Here is a 17,500-nt window from a genome sequence, read left to right as displayed (position 1 = left end):
ACAGTGAGTGTGTGTCAACAAGCTCCTGGCAGAATGGCATTTCTCTGATCGACTGCGAGATGAGCTAACACAGAGTTTAGCCTGCGTCAGCGACTTTGCTGCAGGAGATATAGCTTAAGGTAGCACTTAACATGCAGCGAGACAGGATCTAATGGATTGATACACAGCTTTTGACATGCTATTTGAGCATGTAGCTCACAGTAATTGGCCATGTCATCATGCATTAAATTAACGATATACGGAGCCGAGCCCTGGAACGAGTGTCTTTAGCAAATCTGTCAGGGCTCAGGCGAGAACGCTTCTGACAGCTCGCTCTGGGAGGGGCGGCCAACCGCGAGGCAGCTGCGTGAGACTCACTTCCTGTCCAGCTGCCGGAGATTTGGGCATTTGGCACTTCTGCCCTCACTCACCTTAGCGTTGCTTTTTTTCTGTTGATGAAAAACACTGCGTGGCAGAGAGCTCCTTGAATGAGTAAATCAGTGTGTGCTCCTTTTCTCAAAGAAAATAGCAACGTTTACAACACACTCTCACACACCTGCCGTCAGTGTGTTTTATTTTCAGGCATCGGTGATTTGACCTTCAAGATCACACACACCAGAGCCATAGAAAGAGAGAGTTGCGACACTCTTTGATGTTGCCGCCACGATCAAAAGTTCCAAAAAAACCTGTGCTGAATGGCTGAATCGCCGGAGGGTGGGCTGTACTTCTGAAGCTGGAAGGTATAATCAATTAACTCATTGACTACTGACCAAGAGATTGGCTGTAAACAGTTCCAAAAGCCCCATAACGAGGAAATAGCCTGAAAAAAGCGCTGCCATTTTTTCCTATGGAGGTCTATGGGAGTGTCGCCACTCTGTTTTATCTACCGCTCTGACACACACCAGGTGAAGTCAGGAAACCCCTCCCTTCTTCTCCTCTAAACTCATCTCCTGTGCAGTCCTTTCCTTTCTTTCTCCTTTCCTACAGTCTCTTCTGTCTCTTCCCCCTCTTTCCTTCCTGTGTATTCCCTCCATCCTTCCCTCTCTTCTCCTCACACTTTCATCTCTTCTTTTCCCACTCTATGATCTGTCCATTCCTTTCCTCTTTCCTCCCTTCTCCTTCCCCCTCTCCTCCTCTCTTCTCCTGTCCTTCAATTACCTCTTACCTCTCCCCCCCACTCCTCCTTCTCCTCCTCCTCCTCCTCCTTTTCTCTCTTCACTCCTTCCTCCTCTCTCCCATCTTCTCCCCTCCTTGTCGTCCATCGCTCCTCTCCTCTCCGCTCCTCTCCGCTCCTCTCCTGCGGAGCGGTCACTTCCTGTCACATCACATTGCGTCTGGGGCCGATGTAAGCCGACAGGCGCCGTCACAAAAGGCAGGCACCCCTGAAGTTGGGCTGGAGCTGCTCATGAGCGCAGACCATCAGCCAATTTGTTTGATATTTCCATTGGAGAGGATGCGCATTCAAAAGAGTGGCTCTGAATGATAATGACTTGTGTGTTTTGAAATGGATTGGATATGGCACAGCGTGCTTCACAAATGATTGGGAGAAATGGCGATGGCCTTAAAGGTGAAATACACCCATTAAAATTGGGGACACAATCTTTAACTCTCATGGTACCTACGCAGTTTTGTGCCCAACTGTCTAATTCTTTTTCCATCAACATATCTTTCTTTGGTCTTGATTGGCATGTCTGTGACCTTGTTTAAACCTGTGTGTGTGTGTGTGTGGGGGGGGGGGGGTATGTGTGTGTGTGTGTGTGTGTGTGTGTGTGTGAGAGAGAGAGCTCTCAGACACTCATCACTCTGTCAAAGGCTGTTCTGCTTTCATTAGTCAGAGCTGAGTCCTCAGCCTCCTCCCCTTATTAGATTGACACACGAAATCCTCCCAAATACAGAGCAATTTAAATGATATTCATTAGGCCAATGACAAGAGCTGATGGGACGCACTAGAGAAGAACACTCTCTCCCTCTCCCTCTCTCTCTCCCTCTCTCTCTGTCCATCTCTCTTTTTCCATTACGTCCTGTCATTGTATTTTTTCCTGATTGCTGAGAGAAGACAGACAGCAAATAAAACAATAGATAAACAACTCCAATAGCACCAAACCAACAGTATATCGAGGAACATGACTGAGTGTGTATCTCTGCTGCACTGTCCGTGCTGGAGGATGCTTTTGCATTTCTCTCCGCAGATGAACAGTGAGCTGCCGTTGCAGAAGCAGAAGTCAGCCCAAAGGCTAATTTTCAGATCATGCCTAATGATCCGGAACCAAACTCACAAACAGCAGACAGCCATCGGATATTTTATGTAAGTCATATCTGGCCAAAAGGCACGGCTATGCAGCCATTCTTCAGTAGACACAGAGCTGGTAGTACTGTGTGCTTTTGCATAATGTAAAATACCGTTTCAAAGGCTACTGATGTTCAGTTCTAAACATCTTAAACACCCGTGTAATGGAGTCTGTTTGAGAAGAATGTGGAAACGGTGTCAGTGTTTTATGATAATGAGCTTGCAGTGTGAGTGATGGCTGTTGGGCGCAGCGAGGGTTAATTAATCTGCTTGTGCAAGAGAGCAAGTGAAGCATGCTAACAGGATTTAACAGAGCACAAGACAATGAGAGAGAGAGGATCAGGCGAGGAGCTGCGGAACACATACAGACCAAAGGACACTGACAAGAGATCACTAAGCCCCTGAAATAAGCACTTCAAATACATCAGCCAGAGAACGCGTGAGGAGAAAGGTTGTTTAGGGAACAGTCATTGTAGAATTTATCCGTTATTATTCCAGACATGTTTATGTTATAACACCAAAGAAATAATTGTAGTTAGTATTAAAAAAATATATATTTTAAAAAAATAGGTTGCTGTGTTGATTCTTTACTGTATGGTATTGATAAATGTCTTATGTCAAAAAATCTTTGATCAACTATTTGTCGATAAATTATGTTAATGACAATTGTTATTAATATCACAAAATAAAATTGCAAAGAAAAATGAAGTGAATTCATGAAATCTTATGACAAAAAGGCCTTTTTAATAATTACCAAAGCAATATTAACAACAGATACAATGCAACATTCATAACATTCGTGATTGATAGTAAAGGTAATCATTTAAACAGGAAATGTTATTATTGTGATTTCATTCAGTCATCCTTAATCAACTGACAAGTATACAATATGGACAACCAGCCTTACAACAAAAACACAGACTCTTATCTTTATTATGTTGTGTATTTTTAAGTAATATGGAGAATAAAAACAATCCATCTGAACATAACATTGTGTAATAATACTGTGCAAAACAACATAGGTGCTTTTCTGCTGAAATTGGCTGACTTCTGTATGTTAATGAAAAACATTATTTTTTCAAAGTGCACTAACCCATCCAGAAATACATTTGATTGTGTATATATACATTAACTTAAACCTTAAAACCTCTGCTTATACAGGATCTTATATTGTAAACGCAATGGCTACTGTATGCGCGGCAGTAAGCAGTTCTTGAATATGACATGACTAATTCTCCTTGGAGAACGCTCACTGCTTCCCATTCCAGGCTGACACTGATATTTATAACATGTTAATTCAAAACATTTAATATAGCATTTTAAGATACTTCATTCACATGTACAAATAATATTTTTGGAAATAATATTTGTTTAAAAATATCATAACATATAATATATCAAAATAGAACTATTCACCACAGTCCTAAGTTGTCTGTTTTGAAATAGGCAATGAAGTGTAAATGTGATTTTTGTTCATTTTATGTTTACTCAAAGTTTGTGTCTGTTGAGCGTTTTTCAACAAAGACAGTCTTGAATGGAGGAACTACTCTACGTCTCCATCTTGAGACCTTTTGGCGGAAGGTCCTCTGTCCTCCCGTGGATGTGGCAGGTGTGGAGTCTAAGAGCATGTTTGTTTGTGAAAGTCTGCTTGCAAAACTTGCACCCAAGCAGCACACACTTGCCTTCCTCGTGCAGGGAGGGCAAATGGGAGGGTGTGTGTTTGCTGTCGGCGGGGGCTTTGCTGGAGCGCGCCGCCTGCTTTCTGAGCTGCTGCGCGGCCTTCTCCCCCGAGAGCTTGGCCAGGTCCGTGAGGCTGAAGCCCAGGTGGGCCTCCAGGTGCCGCACGTAGGCGGCCGGCGTCTGGACCTGCGTGGAGCACTGGCTGCAGAAGAAGGCCGGCTGGCCCGAGTCCAGGTTCTTCAGGAACTTGGTGCGGCCCGAGCGCCTCAGCTGGTACTTGACGTTGGCCAGCCAGTGGCTGATGGTGGTCATGGAGAGGCCGGTGGCGTGCGAGATGTGCGTGCGCTCCTTCAGGCTCAGGTCCGGCGGGACGTACTTGCCCTCGGCCGAGCGCCGCAGGCTGGCGGTGAACTGCGCCTGCAGGATCAGCAGGTGCTGGACGTTCCAGGTGGACTGCCGGCCCTTGCGCCTGTGAGACGTCGCGTCCTCCTCCGCGTCCTCCGGCGTTGCCACGGCGACGCCTCTCTCGCCGCCGCTCCTCTCCAGGCGTCCACTGTGGTGTTTGGTTGCCTTGGCGACCGCGTGGGATTGGGTCAGGTTGCGCACCATGTCTGAGATGTCGGCCAGAGCGCTCTCCTGAAAAGCCTCGCTCACGTCCAGAGGTCGGTCTGAGGGCGTGTGTGTAGGCGGCTGGCTGGGCGGGACAGCTGGACACGTCACGGCTCTGAGGGCAGCTGATGTAGGAGACGCGGTCAAACAACCCCGAGGCCTGTCGCTCTTGCCCTTGGACAAATCAATTGGCTGGTCTTTGTCGACCTCCTGGAAACTTTCGACGCACGGTTCGGTCTTCTTGCTGTTTGCAGGGAGGGGTGTTGCTACGGCAACCTTGTCGGCCATGCTGTTGCTCATCCTGAAGAGCATGCTCATGGGGTCAGCCTCTCGCATGGCGGGCTTGGCCACTTTGCCCAGGTGCAGATTCATCACTGACTGGAGTGCGCTTAAGGGATTGACGAAGGGCTGCTCTGGTGCTGCGTGGGTGGTGATGATGGCAGTGCTAGCGTCCAGAGCAGGCCTGGGAGATCTGACCAGATCGGTCATCTGGCTCTCCGTCTCTGGCTCGCTCCTCTCCTCTGCTGCATTACTCTCCGTGTCAGAGGGCTGCTCTGAGCCGGTTTGTTCTGGTGCGGCTTTTGGCTGCGGGTCTTTGTGCGAGCCCTGGTCAGCAGCCTCCACAGACTGAGCGCTGTCGGCAGTAGGACTTTCCTTCGTCACCAGAAGTGCGTCGGCGTCCACAGGCCTCATCTGCTTCTCCACTTTAGCCATCTTCTCCGTCACTCTCTTGACCAGCTCCTGCATGGCCTGCAGGTTGACCGGCTGACAAGAGGGCGGGACAAGAGAGGAGGGAGTGCTTTTATTGGCCTCTGAGGTCACTGACTGACATGCAGGAGATGCAGGGGAGTGGCTGCTGGCAGGCGAGGTCAGTGCTTGGCTCTTGCCCAGGGAGAGGGTCTCTCTGGTGACCGCGGGGCACCTCAGGGCAGAGCTCCTGCCAGGGATGCCCTGGAAATGAGTGGCACTGCTGGGCAGCTGGTAGGCAGCGTGGATGCTCTGGTACCCGCCCCAGCTGGGCGAGCCCGTCTGCGCCTTGTGGATGGCGGACGAGACCGCGTTCTCCAGACACTTCAGGATGTCCGAGCCCCCCTTGGGGCTCTCTCTCAGGTCCTCCTCGGTCAGATAGTTGTACTTGGAGGCCTTGTCCACCCTCTGGTCCTCCTGCGGGCTGTGCTTGCTGTCGGGGTCCTCCTGCTTGATGGCAGCGCTAAGAGAGGAGGGGGGGGACATGCAGGGGGAGGGGAGGGAGGCCGGGGAGGAGAGGGAGGAGGGGGGCAGTGCTACCGTCTGGCTCTTGTCCTCTGTGGGGGACGTTGGTCCAGATGAAGGTGCAACCTCTGACTTTTTCATGGCGATGTTGTTGACCTTGATGAAGTGCCCCGTGACGACCATGTGGGCGGTCAGGTCCTGCAAAGACTCATGGGAGGCCCCGCACTCCATGCACTTGAGAATCTGTGACTTGTGAGAGTCAAACGGCCACGCGCCGCCACTCCCACCATTCTGGTTTCCATGGTGATTGTTTGTGACAACAGCCCCAGCCTCAGGGAGCTTCTCCTTGTGACTCCTGCTGACGCCGGGCTCTTTCGGAGTCCTCTCTTTGGACCGGGGAACGAGGAAGTCCAGGTCGACGGGCAGCCTCTTCCTGGACTGCGCCACCATCTTGGCGGCCACACAGGGCATGGGCTCCTTGAGCGGCACCTTCTGGTAGTGTTTGGTCTTGATCATGTGCACGCTGAGGTCCTGCAGGGACTCGAAGGAGTGACCGCAGTACATGCAGCGCAGGACCTTCTGCGCGTCGTCCTTCCCCTCCAGCTCCAGCAGGGAGCGCTTGCGCGGCTTGGACCAGCACTTGGCGCCGCTGCCGTCCCGGGCGTGGTTGTCGTCGCGGTAGTGGCCCGTCTCGTTCATGTGCACCGTCAGCTCCACCAGCGTGTCGAAGGCCAGGCTGCAGCCCTTGCAGCGGAACCTGCTGGCGCCCGTGAAGATGGAGCCGTACAGCTTGGTGCTCTGCCGCTGCAGGTGGATGCTGCTCACCAGGCCTGCGTCCTGCAGCACCAGCGGGAGAGCACCAGGAGGCACCTGCTGCTGCAGCGTCTTGGCCATGGCCGACTGGTGCCAGTCGAAGGCACCCGTGCTGCCGCCGGTGCTGCCATTGCTGCTGCTGCTGGTGGTGGTGGTGGAGGTGGTGGTGGTGGTGCTGGGGTTGGCAGGGCTGGTGGTGGTGCACGGTATGCTCTCAGAACCGGGCTGGCGGATGCCCAGCGCGGACCAGTAGGAGTTGGTGAGGAAGCTGCCGTATATGGCCTTCATCTGCTCCAGGCTGCTCGGACTGATGCTTCCGGAGTCTTCCGCCCCCGGCCGGCGCTTCCGTGAGCCTCGCACGGCCACCTCCTCGCTCTTCACCGAGTCGCCAAAGTCAGACATGCGGTCGCTCGGCTCGCTCAGGTGGGACTCGCTGTCCAGGTCGTGGGAGGAGAGGTCAGTCAGGCAGGCGTCCTGGTCGCTCTCGGGGCCCGGGGTGGGTGGGCCGGGCCGTGGGCAGGAGCTGTCCATCTGCAGCCTGTGGTCAGCGGCTGGGTCCTCATCCTCCAGCGCTTCTCCTCCCTCAGCTGGCTGCTCTGGGCCGTCTTCTGGACCGTACTCTGGGGAGGGACAGACATCCAGTTAGAACTAAGAACCCTGGATCAACAGCAACCATTCTGATTTAGAATTAAGAACCCAGGATCAACAGCAACCATTTAGAACTAAGAACCCAGGATCAACAGAAACCATTCTGATTTAGAATTAAGAACCCAGGATCAACAGCAACCATTCTGATTTAGAACTAAGAACCCAGGATGAACAGAAACCATTCTGATTTAGAACTAAGAACCCAGGATCAACAGACAACCATTCTGATTTAGAATTAAGAACCCTGGATCAACAGCAACCATTCTGATTTAGAACTAAGAACCCAGGATCAAGAGCAACCATTCTGATTTAGAATTAAGAACCCAGAGCAACCATTCTGATTTAGAATTAAGAACCCAGAGCAACCATTTAGAATTAAGAACCCAGGATCAACAGACAACCATTCTGATTTAGAATTAAGAACCCAGGATCAACAGACAATCATTCTGATTTAGAACTAAGAACCCAGGATCAACAGCAACCATTCTGATTCCAGCACAGCACAGAGCATAGAACGTTCATGATGATTAAACAGAACATCATTTCTGTCTCAAAAACAGAAAGAAAGCGTTTACTTGTTATTAGTCTTAGTTGTTTTGTCAAGAGTTTGCTATTAAAAAGCAGAAAAGTGTTCCTAAAAAGCATCTACTGACACGTTTATAAGCACGACAACAACTTGAAACATTTGCTAAATTCCCCAGAAATGATGTGGAGGTGACCACTGTATGTTAGATGTGTGCACGTCAGCATACTGATGTCAATTCCCTGCCTCTCCAACATTCCACAGAACCCCCACAAAAAATCCCCAAGCCACCACTGGCTCTTCTAGAATCTTCTACTGGGCGTCGTTGGAGTTTGAGGAGAATGACATGTGAATGAGCAGGACATGCAACACTTTCCCTGGTGGTGCTTCATCAGTCCTCCCATGAGGCATGCAATACTAAACTGCCCCCCTGGCCCAGGGCTGCACGCTGAGGGCAGGATATAGACAGATGAGGAGGAGGTTGGAGGAGACGGGCAAAAAACAAGGCAATGATGATGTTTTGGAAGACATGAGTGTGCGCACACACACACACACACAGTCACACACACACTCACATACATACAGTACATATACTCCACACACCCAGATGTACACACGCACACACACTACACTACACAACCAGATATAGAGAGATAGAGAGAGATAGAGAGAAAGAGAGAGATAAAAAGAGAGAAAGAGAGAGCGAGAGAGAGAGAGACGGAGGTTAAAAGGGAAGATGGGAGACAGAGTCACATAAGCAGCCTGTCACTTCACATCACCAACAACATGGATGCACCTCAGACAGGTGAAGTGTGTGTGTGTGTGTGTGTGTGTGTGTGTGTGTGTGTGTGTGTGTGTGTGTGTGTGAGTGTGTGTGTGTGTGTGTGTGTGTGTGTGTGAGCAAGGACCTGAGTCTGCCAGGGCATCTCTGTCTGACACATTTACAAGGACAAAGCAACCCCCCTCTCTTTCCACTTTCCTCTCTCTATCTCTCTCTCCACCATTCTCATCTCTCCCACTCTGTCGCTCCTGCTCCTGTGACCCCATGGCGTAAGGAGCGTCTCCATCTTTACATGTGTGAGTCTTCATGTGTGTGTGAGTCTTCATGTGTGTGTGAGTCTTCATGTGTGTGTGAGCCTTCATGTGTGTGTGAGTCTCTCTGTCTCCATCTTTACAGTACATGTGTAAGTCTTCATGTGTGTGTGAGTCTCTCTGTCTCCATCTTTACATATGTGAGTCTTCATGTGTGTGTGAGTCTTCATGTGTGTGTGAGTCTCTCTGTCTCCATCTTTACATGTGTAAGTCTTCATGTGTGTGAGTCTTCATGTGTGTGTGAGTCTTCATGTGTGTGAGTCTTCATGTGTGTGTGAGTCTTCATGTGTGTGTGAGTCTCTCTGCCTCCATCTTTACAAGTGTGAGTCTTCATGTGTGTGTGAGTCTTCATGTGTGTGTGAGCCTCTCTGTCTCCATCCTTCACTCTCTCTGATGCCTGATACATGCTTATGGCCGAACTACACGGCAAAGCACACATTCCGTTTGGGCAATGTGAATGTGAATGTGGCCATTTGTGTCACCAAATACACTAGTTTTGGTTTGGAGGTTTTTTTTAGTTTTGGCTAACATGTCTGTTAGCGGCAGCACTCAATAACAATGTTTGAAATGTTTGAAGAACAGAACATTCACAACAGTCCAGAAAAGACGGTTTTATTTTCCATAGGTCTACCGTTTTCTCTGACCATTCAGTCCTCCATCCCGATTGCCATAGTAATAAAGCTCCATCTATATGCTAGTGATAGCTATCTACTTTAGAATGCCATTGCTGGATCTAATCAGATATGATTCGCTGAAGCATGAAATAAACGAATCTCTCATTTTAGCGGCGGGTCTCTCGGTAGTTGTAATCCCAGGAAGCATGCTAATGAAAATGTTCATCAGTGCTGTGGGATGCGTCTGCAAGATGAATAAGCAGCAAACATGCATTTGGATCTCCTGTGACCCTGAGCCAGTGCTTAATATCTCGCTTGCACATGCACAATCAATGCACACACATTTGTGGGGACGCAACAATTTGGTGGGATCATGTTGGTGGCAAACGGTGTGGCATGCACACTATGCATAGACTTTAATATGGTGCTATTTGTGGGAGTATATTTAAGACCCTCACCCTCAATCAGTGGGTCTGTCTGTCTGTCTGTCTGTCTGTCTGTCTGTCTGTCTGTCTGTCTGTGGCTCTCCCAGAGGAACAGAATGACTGCGCCCCCCCCCCCCCCCCTCCTGACATCTGCCCCCCCCCCCCCCCCCGCGTCAGACAACGCCTGGTGAAGTCACATGAACACACACTTTACCTTAAAACTCTGACACACACACACACACACCCAATCAACAAATATGTTAATAATGAACATGCACCAACTGAAAACACACAGACATCCAGCTCTCCAAACCCCATCATCATCATCATCATCATCATCTTCACCAACTCATCACTCGTCACTCACATGAACACACCATTAGCACCCACTTCATCAAGCACTTCATCAACAAACAGGTAATCATCCTCTACATCTGGGCCTGCATGCTAGCTCTCTCTCTCTTCCTCTCTCTCTCATCTTCTCTCTATCATCCTCTACATCTGGGCCTGCATGCTAGCTCTATCTCTCTCTTCCTCTCTCTCTCTCTCTCTCTCTCTCTCTCTCTCTTGCTACCTCCTTCACTTCTCTCATGCTCTGTCTCTCATTGCCCCCCCCCCCCCTCTCATGCTCTGTCTCTTATTGCCCTCCCCCCCCCCCTCTCATGAATGCAGACAAAAATCTAAATGTGTTCAAACCATGGAGGTATTATAAGAACTGGAGAAAGTGAACAAGTCCCGCCCCCATTCATTTCAATGTGAATGCTAGGCTAGTGAAATGTTAGCCTGGTCCTCACCATCCCATAATACTACCATTTCATTTCGTATTATGGTCTGGCATTTCTTTGCTCTGAAGCGCTTGCAGGAAGCGGGAAGTAACGCCCAGTTCTGGTTTGAATTGATTGGACAGCTCTCACCCAATCGGCGATAGTTACTCATAACAACATAGCGCAGGCGTTTAACGTCATCGTCACGAGCGCCCTCCCCCTTTCGCCCCCACCAACCCGTCTCTTCGTTTATTGGCTGCTTTCTGGAGGGGGGGCGTTCTGTTACAATTCTACCGAGCAGAATGCTCCACAGAGGAGCACGGCCAGACTCGTAGTGGAGGCAATCCTTGGCCGGAAGTACGTGGATGGCTCGCGAGGCTAGTGAAATGTGCCAAAATTGAACGATTTTTTCACCGGACCGCACCGGCACCGGACATGATGTATTTCTGGAAAATGGCGACGAGGAAGTGCTTTGCTAATCGGCAAAGCTAATCAGTCAAATCCTGACCCCCTGGTTCAAACTGAAGCCGGCATGCTTGCAGCATCTGTGAGCGGCGTGCTCAAAATCAGGTCAGTAATTACAATTGCAACGTTGGAGTTTGATTGACAAGTACAATAAAACACTTATCCTTTGAAAATGTTGCAGTTAAGCAGGTTAACACACACATTGATACACATGTACACACACACACACACACACACACACACACACACATATAGAGTTTTGCTCACGCAAGCTTGACAGGAGACATTAGTGCCCAAACAGCGTCCATTTACAGCGTGACTCCTCGGCGCTGACCGCACACCGCTCGCGCTCGCTCGCCTCGTCCATCCTGCGGTGGCGGAGTCAGGCCACCGGGCAGGAGGAGGAAAAAAGGCCCGTAATAGATGAGTGACAGGCAGGGGGGGCAGCCGTACCCCCCTCGGAGATTGGGGTTGTCACCGGGGATCCATTACCTGCCAGTCTCCGCTGATCAGGCTGGACAGGGCTGATCAGAGGCTGTCAGTCAGGGCTGGTGTGCCTGGCAAACGCTGCGTCCCTCCCCCAACGCCCCCCCTCGTCCCCCACCAGCCCCCCCGCTTGGCTCGTAAAAAGAAGGCCAGCCAGGTGTAAATAAAACGACATCATCACTTCCCCCGTCTGCTCGCTCGCGTCGTCCCGGAGACAATTACCGCGACGACGTTACGGCCGTCTGGACCGCCAAATTGCTCATGCTCGGACAAATACGCACAATGGCCACCTCGCTCCTCTCCAGCAGGCCCCGCACCACCCGCACCATCACCATCACACACACCACCACCACCCGCACACACCATCACCCACACCACCACCACCCGCACACCACCACCCTCTATCCTCCCTCGTCCCTGCCTGTCCTCGGCACCTAGATCAGCATGAGAGGGCACAATGGAGAATAAGAGGATAAGAGAGGGAGCACGTCTAGACCAGCACATAGAGGGCACAATGAGGGAATAAGAGAATAAGAGAGGGAGCATTTCCTCCTTTCTGGAGCACATGCTGGAGCACAAGAGGCTGCTGCCACAGCGACACGATGCCCACCTTCTGTCTGAGAGAAGAGCAGCGGCGCCATGATGCCCACCTTCTGTCTGAGAGAAGAGCCACAGCGCCATGATGCCCACCTTCTGTCTGAGAGAAGAGCCACAGCGCCATGATGCCCACCTTCTGTCTGAGAGAAGAGCAGCGGCGCCATGATGCCCACCTTCTGTCTGAGAGAAGAGCCACAGCGCCATGATGCCCACCTTCTGTCTGAGAGAAGAGCAGCGGCGGGTTTTTATAACCAACTCAAAGGGTTTTACTGTATATGAGTTGGTTTTATGTTAGCTATGCTTAGAGACCAGTAGAGATCTTAGAGATTTGTATCTTTGAGATGACATGAGCCAAGCTTGGTTCCCTCCATGAGCGCCTTATGCACTGAGCATGCCCGGCATATCAGCAGTTCACATCATACATGTACTGTATGTGTCCAACTACAATACATGCTTTTGAATATCATATCATATCATACGTGTCCAACTACAATACGTGCTTTTGAATATCATATCATATCATACATGTCCAACTGCAATATGTGCTTTTGAATATCATATCATATCATATACGTCATAAAACTGCAATACATGCTTTTGACTATCATAACACTGCAATAAATGCTTTTGAATATCATATCATATCATACGTGTCCAACTACAATACGTGCTTTTGAATATCATATCATATCATACATGTCCAACTGCAATATGTGCTTTTGAATATCATATCATATCATATACGTCATAAAACTGCAATACATGCTTTTGACTATCATAACACTGCAATACATGCTTTTGAATATCATATCATATCATACGTGTCCAACTACAATACGTGCTTTTGAATATCATATCATATCATACATGTCCAACTGCAATATGTGCTTTTGAATATCATATCATATCATATACGTCATAAAACTGCAATACATGCTTTTGACTATCATAACACTGCAATACATGCTTTTGAATATCATATCATATCATACGTGTCCAACTACAATACATGCTTTTGAATATCATATATCATACATGTCCAACTACAATATGTGCTTTTGAATATCATATATCATATACGTCATAACACTGCAATACATGCTTTTGAATATCATAACACTGCAATACATGCTTTTGAATATCATATCATATCATACATGTCCAACTACAATACGTGCTTTTGAATATCATATCATATCATACATGTCCAACTACAATACGTGCTTTTGAATATCATATTTTGAATGCTGTGGCACATCTTGTGCAGACTGTTTTATCTCAAGATGACTGCAAGTAATTGCAAATGATCTTCTATTAACATTGACGCAGCAATATTAATTGCCACGTTTAAATGCTCTCAGTAGCTGTGTAACGCAATGACATTGAAGTGACATGTATATTTCATGTAGACTAGCATTATTTGCTCAAATTAGGTAATCGCAGCATAAACATTTAATTAAATGTGCAACCATTGCCCACAACATTACAATGAAGTAAATCTAATGGGTTATTTTTCTCAGTGCATGATGATGAACTATCAAGTCTCCTCGCTTGAAAACACAACTTTGGTTCCTCAGTGAGTGAAATGTGTGTGCTGAAGCCTGTTCCTTCCCTGCGTCCCCGTTCCTCAGTGTGGTGTAGCGCAGGTCGTGAGAAGAGAATGGAGGCGAGCTCTGCCCTGGGCCCTGGGTGGACTCTGATCTACGGAATAAATCTTCCGTCTGTATATGCAGGGAGGGTAAATGTATGGAGCATTAATGTCCATTGAGGGGGACTGCGGATGACTGGCAGTAAAGCGGAGACAAGAGCTTGCGGGCACCTCAGGAGGGCCTTCACAGGGCACAGGGGTTCACACTGTATCTTTTAATTCAGCCCTGACTGATTTACAGGCCCGAGCAGGAGGCGACACCCAAATCCAATTATTGTGCGCGGCTTGATTGACAACCGCTCTGATTTACTAAGGTAATAAAACAGTAATGTGGGTGTTTGGTTTCTTTCTGATGAAAAACAAAATAGCCGGAGGGGTCTGTGGCGTGCATGCAGACACACACACACACACACACACACACACACCCTGGTGATTTATGATGCATGGAACAATGGTGTGTGTCTCTAAGATACAAGCCATCGCCCCAAAACTTCAAATATGCAATAACGTCTCTGTTTGCCATCTGTCCACATGACTGACTGGCTCATGTCTGTCTATTCTCTCCACACACACACACACACACACACTCACACATGTCTGTCTATCTGTTCTCTCCACACACGCACTCACACATGATAAACTGTTATTTTGTCTAACTAACAAAAACACACTGTGTGTGTGTGTGTGTGTGTGTGTGTGTGTGTGTGTGTGTGTGTGTGTGTGTGTGTGTGTGTGTGTGTGTGTGTGTGTGTGTGTGTGTGTGTGTGTGTATGTGTGTGTGTGTGTGTGTGTGTGTGTGTGAGTGCACACATGTGCATGTGTGTATATATGTGCTTGTCTGCAACACCCCCTCCTCTCTCCTCTTCTGTCTTCACCTTCAGCTCCAGGGAAGCTATTGTGTGTGTGTGTGTGTGTGTGTGTGTGTGTGTGTGTGTGTGTGTGTGTGTGTGTGTGTGTGTGTGTGTGTGTGTGTGTGTGTGCGTCACCTAAGCTCCAGGGCAGCTATTGTTCCCTCCCTAATGTGCACTTGTGATTGTCTAATGTGTGTAATCCATGGTGTGTGTGGAGGGTCACAGTCTTCACAACCAATCCCCCAGTTCCCCCAGCCCAGCACAAACAGCATTATGGTCTCTCCCGCCTACGGCCACATCAGCCCTCCTGACAGCCCTCTCAACTGCCCAGTTGTTCAATGTTGATTTTCACACTATTTTAATTCATATTCATTTCACACCCATGTCAACCCTTCCAAATAATATCCCATCATAATATGGGATGTTCTTAACAAGTCTTACTCAGTAAGGAGTGGGCTGTGTGTGTAACATGAGGGCTGCGCAGGTATATTCCACAGAAGTGTGTTCAAATGGGAAGTGTGTGTGAGGAGTGTTTATCTGGGAGAAGTGCTCATATGGGGGGTGTTCCTATGGGACACACAGCCAATAGCAGCCTGATCATCAGCTCAGCCTACCAGAGCCTACAGGAGCAGTGAGAGATACCTGACAAGACATGTGTACGTTACACACACACACACACACACACACACACACACACACACACACACACACACACACACACACACACACACACACACACACACACACACACACACACACACACACACACACACACACACACACACACACACAAATGTTCACCTAAATGTGCATATAAAACAGATGTCTAACTGCCAAGAAAAAGGCCTTTTGTTTCACTACGCACAGCATTAGACGCTTCCCTCAAGCCCTCCATAGCTGCTGTCCTTATTTTAGTTCATAGCTGAGAACTGCTCAGATTGGCACCCCTCCTCTGAACTGTCACTGGCAGTGGGCATGTTTCCATCACACAATCTCACACTCTGCCATTCAACCCCCCTCCCCAAACACACACACACACACACACAAACAAACACACACACACACACACACACAAACACACACACACAAACACACACACACACACACACACACACACACACACACACACACACACACAAACACCCCTTCCCCCATGACTGCGCGGCGTTGCTAACGGATCTCACCTGGTACGGTTGATTGGCAGGGTTTCTGAATCACTCAAAGCAAACATCTGCTTGCTCTGATCGCCTAGCAACAGAAAGGGGAGGAACTCAGGCCTGAGATGGATGGCATCATTACTCTCCCGAGGAGAGAGGGGGAGAGAGAGGGGGAGAAAGAAAGAAAGAAAGAAAGAAAGAGAAGAATGAAGGAATAAAAACACAGCAACCTTTGTTGCCTGCCTGGGGAGTGCTAATCGGTGGCCACACCGTAGCGGTTATCTGGGAGCAGAGAGGCAGTCTGCTCATGTTTGTCCTCCTCACACAATTCAAATGGAGCCAAATGTTTATCACTAGATTTTAATCACAACAACAAAGCCTTTTTTTTCGAGACAATAAGAATATATTAAGTTTGCATTGTATCCTAGTGTACTCTGCTCTGTGTGTAAGGCTGTGTGTGTGTGTGTGTGTGTGTGTGTGTGTGTGTGTGTGTGTGTGTATCCAAGTGTGTGTGCATGTGTGTATCCTAGTGTGCTCTGCTCTGTGCGTGAGGCTGTGTGTGTGTGTGTGTGTGTGTGTGTGTGTGTGTGTGTGTGTGTGTGTGTGTGTGTGTGTGTGTGTGTGTGTGCATATTGTAGTGTGCTCTGCTCCGTACGTGAGGCTGTGTGTGTGTTTGTATATGTACAGGCCTGTGCGTTTGAACATTTTCCTACGTGTATACTGGTGTCGGGTAACACACAGTGCGAGCAAGGCTATCCATCATACAGAAGACATACCAAGCCTCGCTTTCTCTCTCTCTCTCTCTCTCCAGAACTCTCACTTTCTCTCCCTCCCTCTCTCCCTCTCTATCCCCTCTCTCTCCCCTCTCTCTCAGGTTACAGCTTAACACAGCATGTCTGAATTATATCCACAATGATGAATGGCTTCATAAGCCTTGTGTCCTTCATTAATCTCTCTCTCTCCCTCTCCCTCCCTCCCTCTCTCCCTCCCTCTCTCTCTCTCCCTCCCTCTCTCTCTCTCTCTCGCTCCACCTGTCTGTCTCTGTTAAAGCAGTATCTATCACTCTCCTGTGGAGGGGTCTGGAGTGGGTGAGTGAAGCATGGGGTTCATTTACAGGCCATCTCCACGTGAGCGATGCCTGTCAGTCCTAAACACACACACACACACACACACACACACAGTCTCTCTCTCTCAAACACACACACACACACACACACACAGACCAACCTACATGGGTTCTTTTTCTCTGTCACTCCCTCCCTCTCCCTCTCTCCCTGTATCTCCCTCTCACACACACACACACACACACACAAATACATTACGTGTGAGATATATGTGTGGACGCGCATGTATTTATGTCCTTATTTATGGTCTCATGGAAAAGATGAACTGAGCCATATAAATACTCCTGAGAGCACTTTTGGATGGCGGCTTCATCTGTCCACAGCGAGTGGTCAGGGCACGGGGTGGACGCCCTGTATCGGCATGACTGTGCAATATATAACACATACATGTGCACCGTGCAATACGTGCAATATATAACACAAATGTATTTACTCTCTCTCATTTATGCATGCAGAAATGCACACACACACACACACACACACACACACACACACACACACAGATAGAGGGAAAGGATTGCCACTA

At 48.7% G+C, this 17,500-nt stretch overlaps 1 protein-coding gene across 1 annotated transcript in view; it reads right to left on the bottom strand.

Annotated features, from left to right (window-relative positions):
* Positions 1-3,000: 3,000 nt before the first annotated feature.
* Positions 3,001-17,500, bottom strand: part of LOC134093878 (teashirt homolog 3-like) — a 19,294-nt gene continuing 4,794 nt past the window's right edge. Inside the window, exon 2 of the mRNA XM_062547170.1 lies at positions 3,001-7,200. Within this exon, the coding sequence (XP_062403154.1) occupies positions 3,815-7,200 (3,386 nt within the window). The 3' untranslated portion in view covers positions 3,001-3,814. The remainder of the gene's footprint in view (positions 7,201-17,500) is intronic.

This window comes from Sardina pilchardus, chromosome 10 (assembly GCF_963854185.1).
Source record: "Sardina pilchardus chromosome 10, fSarPil1.1, whole genome shotgun sequence".
NCBI classification, from domain to species: domain Eukaryota; kingdom Metazoa; phylum Chordata; class Actinopteri; order Clupeiformes; family Clupeidae; genus Sardina; species Sardina pilchardus.
Note: the sequence above shows the minus strand (reverse complement) of the source record. Positions and strands in the feature narration are given on the sequence as shown.